We start from the raw sequence: 12,714 nt of genomic DNA on the forward strand, positions 1-12,714 counted from the left end.
CTCACTCGCCACAGCTGCCTGGAAAACAATTTGCACCTGTACGTTTCGTGCAGTTTTTCCTTCATCCATCGGCAGCCCACGTGTTTAAGACATACATGTTCTAACCAGCCTCCCTGTGAGAGCCTGTGTGTCCTCACTTACACAATCAAAAGTAGGACGAGACGGTCCCTTTGGGGTCTCTCAGCTTAAAGACCACTCTGAGAAAGCGAGCGACCCCCTTGGAATCATCTACCATCTCTTGTGTGGTTCACTGTGCCCTACATTCTTTAACAAGCACATGTTCCTTGGGCAATCAGGAAAAAAGCCGTGTTTTTTTCCTTTGTTAAAGAAAGTCTTCGTTGCCCTTTGGTGTAATGGACTCAAACAGTTTTGCCGATGCCATATCGTACAAAGAAACCAGCACAGCTTCAACGGCAAGGCCTGTGCAGACAGGTGTGGAGACGGCTGTGCAGCTTGGCTGCTCTCTTGGGGACCGTCCGCATGGAGTGGGCGCCACGGGAGATGCCGTGGGTGCATGGCAAGGCCATTTTGTGTAAGAGACACTGAATTGGCAAGATTTGGTACCAAAAAAAAAAGCGTAAAATAGTAACTGTATTTACTAATTATATATCAAAATGGTAATCTCTTAGACATACTGGTTTAGATACAGTTGTTAAAAATTAATCCTACCAGTTTCTTCGTACAGCTTTAAACTGCACATGTGGCTCACACAACAGCCATGTCCCCTAGGAGAGCTGCGTGTGCTTTAAAGAAAATGGGTCTGAGAAATGGGAAGACAGGTAACACGGACTCTCAGCCTTTATTTTTTTCCCCCAAATTTGGATTTTTTTTTAACCTATGTGCCATTCGCACTTGCTTTATTTGCTACAAACAGATCTGAACCCACTCCGTACGAACAACTGACAGACAACAACTTGTTCCTGTTAGAAAAACCACATTCTGATCTCTATACGCTGGAGTGTGGCTGGACACAAACGCAATCAGAGCAAGCCATTACAAACACCAACTCTTCCTTACTTTTACTGAACTATATCATATCTTTTAAATGTTAGGATTTGAAATCCTTATAGTTAAAGGATATTTTCTGTTTCCTCTTTGGTGGCAGAGCTCAGATAACTCCATTATCTTTTCTCAAATTCAAGAAAAAGTGGCTAAAATGATGCTGACCTTTCTTTCCAATGACCACTAGGCCTTCTGAACATAACTGGTCTTTTTCTTTTCTTTGAATAAGATCTTTATTTACTGTTTATTTTCTTTTATTATTTTATGTTTACCATTTATTAAAGGATATGACAGAGACAGAGGAACAGTCAGATGAAGAGCTACATAAGGCAAAGTCTGGGAGAGCCCCAAGCACAGGTGCTGTTACACAACGTTGTATTAGTTTCTACTGTACAGCGAAGTGGAGTTCCCTGTGCTACACAGCAGGTTATAATTGGTCTTTTAAAAGAAAATAATTAGGTTCCATCCTTATAGTTGGATCTAGTATTCATCCCCTTTTAGGAGTTCATGGCATCTGCAATGAACCATTATAAACATCGGTGAGAAGTCTGCACTGTCCTTCTTGCTACAGGGCAGCTGAACAATAACCGGCTGTTTGTATCTTCAAACAGACGCATGTGCCCTGACAGCCGTAACCATCCCTAGGAAACACCTTTTTTCAAAATTAAGAACAAATCACGCACACCTAAAGTACTTTTTATTATTGTTAATACTCTTATTTTTAAACAGGTTTCCAGCCCTCAACTTAGCAGTCACAGTGAGGGGAAGCGGACGCCACAGTCTACAGTGACCAAAAGAATGTCACACAGCTAATTCCCAACATTAAGAAAAAAGGTACAGAAAGATGTTTATAAATTCTGTGGAAACATCTGATGTATATTCAAGTAACAACATACTAGGAAACGAAACCCTGAAAACAATGTGTTAGGCTACATATCTGGCTTTCTAATGTCTACATCCTGGGCCAATTAAGATTCAGTTTCAATCCAAAACAATGAATATAGTCTGTGTTCTGTAACCCACCTTTCCTTAAAATGGTAACATCGTACCTGAAATCCAAATGATTAATAAAACTAGGCACATGGGTAGCTACGTACTCTAATTTGGTTTTTAAGCTGTTCGGCCTCCTGCCGTAACTGGTCAAGTTCACTCATCTTCTAATCTTAGTGCTCTTCAAAGCCACCTCACAGAACTGAGATCTGAAAGACAAAAAACAAGCACAAAACATTAATAAACAATGCCTGAGTAATTTCATGAAGGTGAGAAAAGGAAATTGAAATGGTGAGATCTATGGTTTCATTACAAATCAGAGTACCTCTCTTCAGCATTCATCAGAACGTATAAAATGCCCACAAGGGCTGGGTTAACAAAGTATAATCACTATTATACATGAGCTTTGTACAGTAACCAACGTCTAATAGACTACTCAAAAGGTGGTGATGGGTTGAAGAAGGAAAAATCTGTCTAGAAGCAGTTTTCACGAAGGATCTGGGTCTCACTATAAACTCAAGAACCTAAGACTGACGTTTAGAATAGCTCTCACATGAAAACCCAGGGGTCGTTAGTTCAGGAAACAGAGCACAGCGGCAAGCTGGCAACCCAGCACCTCAAAGCCACGTCAGTGATCTTGAACCCATGACTGCCCAGAAGACATCATAACCGTTCACACAGCGATTCCAGAAGGAATCAGTTTGGTGCCCAGCAGGCCTCTGATTCAGGACAACTCACTCTCCCACCAAAACGGGTTCTGGGATCCCAGGAGACGCAGAGACAGCACTGCAGTCCTTACAGGTACAGGCCAGAGCAGGCTCAGCACACACAGCCCTGCTGCGCGCTCCTGACCCGGCAACCACACCCAGGCTCCTGAAATCAGGGTCAGAACACAATTACCCCCTTAAACGAGAGACCGATTTTCCCACGACTGGGGGCTGCATCTCTGACGAAGAACAAGGCTGTTAGGTCAGTCCTGACCATGACCAGTGCATCACAGAGCGCAGGACACAGGCACCAACGTCTTTCCATCGCCTAAGAATACAACTAGCTCCCACGTGCAACCACAGCTTACGCAAAGGCCGCAATCTCCTATGCAAAAGGGGGAAAACTCTTCCCTCACAGATTTTGTGTGAAAGTCACAGGGTTATTATAATATACACCAGATATTTAATTAAGAGTAGTTGTTTATTTTCTTGAAATGGAAACACATCTGGGGGAAATTACTGGGATGACCCAAGAAACATAGTTGTTAGTTCCCGGTCTAGATAAACTTTCCTTTTCTGCACAAAAGCATCCAAAATAATTGTTACATGCTCTGTGTTATAGAATATTTATTGAGAAAACAAAAATACCTTCCTCAATAAAAAGCATCTTTAAAAAGCCATGTGTTCCTGGTTCCTGCCCCACCTGCACCCACCAGCCCATTTCTTCTATATTCACAGCCACAGAGCACCAGCAGCTGTGGGGATGGGCTGGGCGGGACGTGGGACAGGACCTGTCGGGCTCGCAGAGGCATCAAGTCCCTCTGGCATCAAGTCCCGCAGAACTGCCAGGAGAGGCCTAATGGGGTGGGGCCATGACGTGAAGCTGAGGCATCTCCGCGGACAGTCAAAGGCGGGCTCTGCAGCTCCAGCTCTCTGGGAGGCATGTGCAGGGGCGCCACTGTTCTAGAGGCATTATTTCCAGTGGGTTGTGAAGCACGGGCAAGCTTCGCGCACGCAGACTCCCTGGCGCCTCCCTGGACAGAGGGAGCAGGGCTGAAGTTACCCTGTGCCATACCCAGGCTAATTCTAAGGACTGCAGTTGATGAATATTAATGTATGAAATAATAGCAGTGCCAAGAGAACACAAAATGATCCTAAAATAGAAAGCTGTGCTGATGCGTCCCCCAAGCTTATGGACCGCCCTGCATCCTCCCTGCCAGCCCCAGCAGCCTGCTCAGCACACGTGCGTTTCACATGCGACCAAAGTGTATTATAAGGACAATTCTGCAGAGCTGGGGGCAGATTCATTCCAGTAACACTCCCCACCCCCACATTAAAGAATTGTTCTTAGTCTGCAGAGAAGCTACTTTATTCAATCCTTCCAAAATCAACGTGAAGAAAACTAACAGCTAACGTTGTCATGAGGTACATTGAATTAAATGGTTAGTTTTAGTCAACAAACCATATATTCTGATCCTAATTTAAACACTAAAAAGCTAAGCTAGTTTTTAAAGTAAGGACAAAACCAACAGACTCCTAGGGTCAAGAGAAACAGGAAAAACTTTCTGAAATGCTAGGAGGTCTTTAGGTAAAGACCCAAATTCTAGCATTAGGTGGGATAGCTCCTGAGATATTAAAATAAAATATTTCTTTTAATTAGATGTTCTTTTTTACATATTATAAAAGAATATATATCAATATATGATAATCACTGTGTTGCTTTAAACTAGAGAAATTAATTTATTGAAAACCTAAGTATCTTTAAAATGAGAAGCTCCAATTCTCACAAAATTTCAGAAGCAATAAAACCAATACTTGCTGACTTTAATCTTTAGTCACAAGCAAAGAGAGCAAACCAGATCTATTCCTCTTTCATCATTAAATAGCATAAGTTATTAATATTGCCTTTTGATTACAGCTCTCTCTATAACCAGCGCCCCACATTCAAGTCTCAATTAGGAGACTCAATGTTTGCTTTTGTGATTTTTAAAGAAAGGAGTATTTCTACCTCTACTACCAATAAAAATCAGTGCCCTGAAAGGCCCTTTTGATCTCTACAGTCTGCTGAGAAAGAGAAGCCTACTGGTACACTTTAAATATGTTTTCAACTACATTCTTTATTCTACATGTCAAACGTGTATTTTTAAAAATCTAATCTGGAAAAGAAGGTGTCTGCAGCTGGTCTTTCACCGATGAAGGGACACCCAAGGGCTCTAGCACGCCTGCCTCTCTGTCGCCCGCTGGACCTGGGGTCTGGTCTGAGGTGGCACCGTCCAGGACCCCCTCTGCCCTGAGCGAACGGACACTGCACTGGCCTCCCAGGATGAGTGGGAAGGGACCAGGCAACACCACCATCACACAAGACGAGACAGTCAACACTCCGCCCCACGGAGGCCAGGAGCCGGCACCCTCAAACACAGAGCGGGGCCCGACGGGAGCAGAAACATTCCTAATTTCACAAACTAAAGGGTCACCCCAAATGCTCTTCTGTAAGGATACAGCAAATGAAATAGACGAGGTACAGAAAAGCATGTAAATGATACTTTTCCTTTTGCATATATAAAAAGAATAAACACCTATGCTAATACAAGCAATCTTTTTCCTATACACACAGGAAAATGTTAATGGTTATTTCTGGAGAAATAACACATAAACAGTGGGCAGCTTTGATTTTTCACATTATCATATATATATATATGAGATAAGGAAAAAAAGAAACATTACATATACACATATAATCTTACGTATACATATAATCTTATGTATATATGTAAATGGTTTTTTTTTTCCCATAAAAGTTAACTGGTTATCTAGGCCCTTGAACCAAGAAACAGTCACAATTTTTCCTCCATACTTTTCAGTTAAAAAAATAATACTAATGTTAAGCTTTTTCAGGATGTACATAGCACTAAGAACAATAACGGGGATAGTATAAACACCCAGAAAAATGCTCATTATATATAAATGCAAAACAAATATGTGTGTAATAATTTTAGCTTTTTTAGAAGATCAAAAACATACCTAGTTTAAAGACATTTACTAAGACTAACAGCATTTTGTTAGAATTATTGGTCAAGTTTTTCTCTTCAATTTCCAAATACTGGACATGCAATTTATATTCCTTTGATCACACAAAATGAGTGTCCCCTGTGAAGCTCTTACTTACACGTAACTGCCTTTGCTGTTCTCGTCACTATCCTTAGTCCCCCAGCGCCTCTGGGAAGCCCACCGTCGGGGTTTACACGGCCTGGGCTCCTTCTCTCCTCCAGGGCCAAAGTCACCGCTAAGCGCTGGCCGTGCTGACTCAGCGCACTGACCAGTGTAATCCACTAAGACAGGGCCTGCTGAGAGGCTCACTTCTCTTCCTCATGACCCACATCCGCCACCAGCTTTTATTTAGAGCTTCTGTCTTGGAAATACTGCCCCCAGAAATTTAAGTACTTAAAAGCAAGCGTGCGAAGTGCTCTGCCCCTACTTTAGCAGGTTCTACCCAGTTGAAGCGTTAACGTCATTTTTTATTTAAATGTTTCGCATATGCGATATAATGTAGCACCACACCTCTCTAGTCCATCCAGACCCCTGTAAAGCCTAGGAAGGACCCTTCCAGGGCCCCCGGTGCCCCGCTTACTATCCAGTCACTAGCAATGACACGAGCGGATGTTAAGGACGAAATGGAGTGACTGCGTCGAAGTATACTTTCAGCTTCCGGTCCTGCCACGTCCCAGCAGCGTGACTCTCACACTCGCACTTTCCACTCTGGTTTGCTGACCGCACCACGGAAGTGACAGCACCAGCATCGCAGGGCCAAGATGAAAATTACCGTGACACCTGGAAAGGGCTCCGTAACCGTAAGCCTTTCCCTGTGATCAGCGACCACACTAGGACGTGCACCCTCCACGGAGCAGCCGCCACGCACACGCAGCTCACAGCCCACAGCAGCCCCGCCGAGCGCCCGGTGCCACGGGGGCAGAGTCTGCTACCCTGCTCGGCCACAGAGTACCAGACAGCACCTCCAGGCAAAGCAGCATCTTCAGCGAGGGGAGTTTGCATGAGGAATTTGAGCCAATTCCACAAGCTTTTCTGTTTCGTCCTTCATTCCCAAATCCACATTAACCTCTGAAATTGCGATGATGCAAACCCAAAGGGCGGTGGGCAGCAGTGCAGCCCTTCCCGGGTCACACGCTGCTTTAACAAAACCCAAGCCACGAGGGCAAATCCCCAGGGCGAGCCCCCGGCAGCACAGCTCAGACTCCCCACCTTTGCTCAGGTCTCCCCCGCTTCCTTTGAGGCTGTGGGATTCTGCCCTCCCACCCAAAGGCCGTGGCCAAGGTTTGTCCACGATGTGAAAAGTGGGCCATGAGAGAGAACTCCCTACGGGTGGGACAGGGAGAGACGTCCTAACGGACAGCCCAGAGAACCGAGAGCTTGTTCTGGGTGAGCAGAGCCGCCCTAAGCTGTTCCTCTCAACACCGTCAGCCAGACAGCCTACAGCTGGCCTCTCCCTACAAAAGTTACAGAAAATAAAAACATGACTCGTACTCGTCCACATATATTAATTCCTTCTGAATATGCCTTGACTTCTGCAAAACAGCTCTGTGATTCTTCGACACCCAGCACCTCTGCTGAGCGGTCCTGCCGCGGGAACCAGGGCGGCCCGTCTGCGTCCTGACCAGGCGTGGCACGCAGGGAGCATCCGGGACTGGGCACTCTTCCTCACTGGCAGTGCTCCTGGCTTTACTCTACAAACTCTGCCTCACTCACACCTGCCTGTGGAAGACTCGCCACGCACTGACGACACCATGGCCCCTGTCCTCAGAAACCAGAGTCTGAACCAACGACAGACAATGTCGACCTCACAAGCTGGCTCGGAAAATCTCTGGTCTCAGCACCTGGACTCCTAACTGCTTCAGAATTACGTAAAAGGTAATTCACAGTTTACTCTGAGGTCCCGGCCGACTTAGGACCCCTTGCTGTGTGCATCCCAGGAGGAGGTCTAACCAACTGTCCACACGGTCAACAGGAGGAAATGGAGCCACAGCCTGCCTGAGGTTCCCGGTCACAAACGGCATGGCCACTCTGGGCCCCCTCCAGAGCTAACCATGCAGGCCCTCTAAGCAATCCCTAACTGGCTAGAAACTGTCAAGGGACCCCCCAAAAGAATTTCCCTTCCTCAATCCCCTGCTCTCACAGGTGCCTCCACGGGACACGCTCTCTGACGAGGATGCTGTGGGGGGCAGCACGCGGACGCAGCCTTCCGCCCCACCAGTGGGCAGCACTGCCTGCTTCCCAGTGCGGGCATCCCAACAGGGGGGCAGGAGAGCTGAGGTTCTCCACTTCTAGAGGCAGCATCTTAAAACTGGCCCCCCTCACCAAAAAACACGTTTTAATGCAAACTGGTGCAGCCACTATGGAAAAAAGTACGGAGGTTCCTTAAGAAACTAAAACCAGAGCTACGATACCATCAGCAGTCCCGCCCCGGGCATCCATCTGGAGAACACGCGTCATTCGAAAAGAGGCCTGCACCCAACATGCACAGCACCCCTGCTCACAACAGCCAGGACACGGAAGCAAGCTATGTGTTGCTTAGCAACACTAAGGGACACATCAGGAAGAGGTGGCGCACACGGACAGTGGAACACCACTCAGCCACAAAACAGAAGGAAATCATGCCATCTGCAGCAACACAGGTGGACCTGGAGGGGATCGGGCCCAGTAAAGCAAGACAAAGACAAATACCGCATGATACCACTCACGTGTGGAATCCAAACTATGACACAAACGAGCTCATTTATGAAACAGAAGCAGACTCACAGACACAGAAAAGAAACGTATGAGAAAGGGATGGGGGAGGGATACATGAGGAGTTTGGGATGAGCAGATACACACTGCTAGATGTAAAACAGGTGCACAACAAGGGTCTCCTGCACAGCACAGGGAGCAACATTCAACATTCTGTAATAAACCACAATGGAAAAGAATATGAAAAAGAACGTGTTTGTGTGTGTATATATACACATACACATATACATATAAAAAACTGAATCACTTGCTGTACACCAGAAACTAACATAACAGTTATAACTGTAAACTGTTTACAATTAAACAACTGTGAGTTGTAAACTATGTAAAAAATTGTAAAGTATGTAAATCAACTATATTTCAATTTAAAACAATTAAAACTGGTTCCCAACTGAATGCCATTAGTTAGGTGAGCCCGCTATTTAGGTTTAAGAGTTTCCAGGTGTGGTCACCTCCAGCCCCCATGGTCATAAAACCCAGCACCTAACTCATCTCGGGCCTGACCCATCTCCTCCCATCAGCTCAGTGCTCTGAGCGGGTGCTGTCCAACACAAACACAACGTGAGCCACACGTGGAACTGCGAATTCTCCATTAGCCATATCAAAAAAGTAGAAAGAAACAGGCTTACACTAATGTTAATAATAAATTTATTTAACCCAACCAAAAATGTAACTTCAACACGTAATCAATACAAAACAATCGTAAGTAGGATATCTGGCATTCATCCGTCACACTAAGTTTCTCTCTCTCTCTCGTTCTGGCGGCGCCTCGCAGCATGCGGGAAATTCCCCAAACAAGGATGGAACTTGTGCCCCTGCGCTGGGAGCACGGAGTCCTAACCACGGGACGGCCAGGGAAGCCCACACTGTTTCTCAAGTGCGGAGGCATTTGTAGTTCAATGCGGGCAGCCTCATTGCCAGTGCCCACCAGCTCCACGTGGCTATGGGCCGCCAGCTACTGCAGGGGCCAGCACCGCATGGGGCCCTCCTCATCTCCTCCCTCCCACGGCACTAGAGGCTGACCCACCCTCTTCCGTGTCCTTCTGAAAGAACAGGAACTAGGCTCTCCCCACACAAAACTGATCCCAGGTTTCCCAACTTGGACACTGAGCAAGATGAGGTGGTCTTCCCTGAGTCTAGTATCACTTCCTCTATGTCACCTTACAGACTATGTCACATACCTACTAGATGCCGGCAATCTGGAGTGACAGCAGAAATTACACCGGGAGGGTGTACGGTACTTGGAAAGCAGCTCGGGGAGTGGGATGCGAAGGCGGGCCTGAGCCAGTGCTGGAGAGCAGGTGTGAACTGCCTTCACCCAGGTCGCCTTTCCCTCTGGAGTCACAGGAAACGGCCAGTGACCCTTTCTCCTGAACCCTTCTGTCTGATGCGCTATGAAAACCAATCTCTTCTGCCGTCTGGATCTCCCTCTACATCTGACCTTGCTTCCCAGGTTGAACACAGAGCCAAGTACATACCTGTTCGATAAATCAACCCCTTCAAACCTGCTGAGGCCACACAGGAAGCCCCACTTTAATTATTTCAGAGCCAAACTTCATGCATAATGGACGCTATCTAAGATGCGAAAGGCACACACCCGGAAGGAAGGTCTACCTGGGAAAGTGGCTGGGACTGGAGAGCAACCGCACAGGACAGAGGCACCTCTGAGCAGCCGGAGCCATCAAGCGTGGGAGCTCGGCCGCACCACCTGCACTCGGTTACGCAGAGCTCGTCTTTGTTTTCACACTCAGCTCCTGCAAACTATGGTGAACTCTACTGGGTTTCCCACGGGCCTCTGCACACCCAGCCGGCCTTAGCAGGACCTGCGGGTGGAAGCGGTGTGGCTGCACGTGGCTGGAGTCCCACTTCCAGCCTCCAGTCCTGACCCCCATCCCCACGCGGCCTCCACTACGCTGCGGACCTCTCTCTGCCTCTGCCTCTCGGTCTGCAAGTGGAGACAGTAATCCCACCTACGTCACCTGCTACGGGGACTCAGGGACAGTCCACATGAGGTCCTGAACACCTGACTGAACCACGGCAAACGCTCACAAAATAGAACTTGTGACAAAAGCAGTCACAGGATTTTCAACCTGAAATAATTTAAGTAACAGAAACCCACCTCCTCCTTCACCTGCCTACCCGACACTACCTCCACTTCCTACCCTCTCAGTGGAACAGACCCTCTGTACAGACCTAAAATGTGGGTAACAGCAGCCCCTGGGGTAAAATAGGGGTTCAACAGGTAGACACGGGGCCTGCTTGCATGCTAATTGTTCACTTAGTTTAAAAAAATATCTTTACTGGGACTTCCCTGGTGGTCCAGTGGGTAACACTCTGCGTTCCCAGTGCAGGGGGCCCAGGTCTGATCCCTAGTCGGGGAACTAGATCCCACTAGATCCCACATGCCGCAACTAAGACCCAGCAGAGCCAAAATAAACAAACATTAAAAAAAATCTTTAATGAAGGTGAATAACACAATAAAGATGTACGTGATACACTCTGACATGTCACACACCTTGGAAACCACCACCTCAGCTAAGATAATGGACACATCCACACCCCCAGACACCTCCTTATGCCCCTCCGTGACCCCACCCCCACCCCCAGGCATCCTCAAGAGGCTTACACACGCAGAGTCACGCAGCACGCGCTCTTCTGTGGCCTGGCACGGCCCCCTCGAGATGCACCCACACTGCTCGTCTTCCCATGGACCCCTGCCCCCGCTTCTCCCGAGTAAACACCGAGTAGAGCAGCTGGATCGCACATGGCAGGCATGCGCTTAACATGTGAAGAAACTGCGGAGCTGTTTTCAGCACGGCTGCACCAGGTCTCATGTGCACCATCCGCACACGGGAGCCCAGCACACCTCAGCAGCAGGCAGCACGGTCTGTCTTCTCCCGTTCGTCTGTTCCACCCCAACGGGTGGTTAGTGGTATCTCACTGTGGGTCTTCTTTTTTTTTAAGATGTGGACCAATTCTGAAGTGTTAACTGTATTTGTTACAATACTGCTTCTGTTTTATGTTTTGGTTTTCTGGCCGCGAGGCAGAGGCATTCGGGACTTCAGCTCCCTGGCTAAGGATGGAACCCGCACCCAGCACGGGAAGGTGAAGGCTTCACCACTGGACCACCAAGGAAGCCTCCTCGCGTGGTTTTAATTCACTAATGCTTTTGACCATCTTTTCATGGGCTTATCTGCTAGTTCTCTATATGCTCTGGTGCAATCACCTGCTTTTTTATTGGGGTTTTTTTTTCTCTTTTTTGAGTTTTTAGTTGTGCCTTCATTCACCTTAGTTCATTAAAAAATGGATTTATTTTAAAGATCCTATAGAGTGACCACTCACTAATGTGGGATATCAGTAAGTCACCGCTCTCAGCATGGTAGTTTGGTCTTTAAAAATCAGAGTTTCTTACAAGAATCTTACTGATCACACAGTAGTTACAAGAATGTCAGATATAATGATGAATACAATCTAAACAAGACAGGCTAGTTAAGAATTTACATAATGTGAAAACATACATATTAGAAGCTAGCCATGTGGAGAGATGCATGCAACAGGAAGAGGAGTCGATAGGGGTTGAGGGCCCATATGCAGTAATATTGCTTTTCTTCAACTACAGTACGTAACTACCACTAACAGATACACGTTTTCCACACACATCTAAACACACAAGGGTAAATGGTGACCTGCTACACATACCGTCTCAAGTGGGCCTGTGGGCCTTCTGTGACAGCTGTCACAAAAACAGAACATCGTGACTCCCATGCAGGTGGTCGGAAGCACTGGTTACTTATCCTAGTTGGACTTTGAAAATGTTTACTGTTTGACATTAATATCTGTGAAGAAAGCGTTTCCTTTTGCTGTTTTCAAAACGGACGTGCACATGGAGTGGGGGAATTTTGATGACTGCCTGACCTAACAGTGAACTGAAATACTCTTAAAAATGCTCTTTAGAATGGACTGGAGGACACGAGGTTGGGGGGGAGGGGGGCGGGGGGTGAAGGGGAAGCTGGGACAAAGTGAGAAGGTAGCATAGACATATACATACTACCAACTGTAAAACAGATAGCCAGTGGGAAGTTGCTGTATAACAAAGGGAGATCAACTGATGATGGATGATGCCTTAGAGGGCCGGGACGGGGAAGGTGGCGGGGGGGGGGGTGTCAAGGGAGGGAGAGAATATGGGGATATGTGTATAAATACAGCTGATTCACTT

At 46.9% G+C, this 12,714-nt stretch overlaps 1 protein-coding gene across 5 annotated transcripts in view; it reads right to left on the reverse strand.

The window, feature by feature from the left end:
- GNB1 (G protein subunit beta 1) overlaps nucleotides 1-12,714 on the reverse strand; it is a 78,525-nt gene that overhangs the window by 21,664 nt on the left and 44,147 nt on the right. For all 5 annotated transcript variants that reach the window (XM_057750130.1, XM_057750155.1, XM_057750123.1 and 2 more), the window contains one exon: nucleotides 2,100-2,201. In XM_057750130.1, coding sequence (XP_057606113.1) covers nucleotides 2,100-2,156 — 57 coding nt within the window. In that variant the 5' untranslated portion in view covers nucleotides 2,157-2,201. The remainder of the gene's footprint in view (nucleotides 1-2,099; nucleotides 2,202-12,714) is intronic.

This window comes from Hippopotamus amphibius, chromosome 1, assembly GCF_030028045.1.
Source record: "Hippopotamus amphibius kiboko isolate mHipAmp2 chromosome 1, mHipAmp2.hap2, whole genome shotgun sequence".
NCBI lineage: Eukaryota > Metazoa > Chordata > Mammalia > Artiodactyla > Hippopotamidae > Hippopotamus > Hippopotamus amphibius.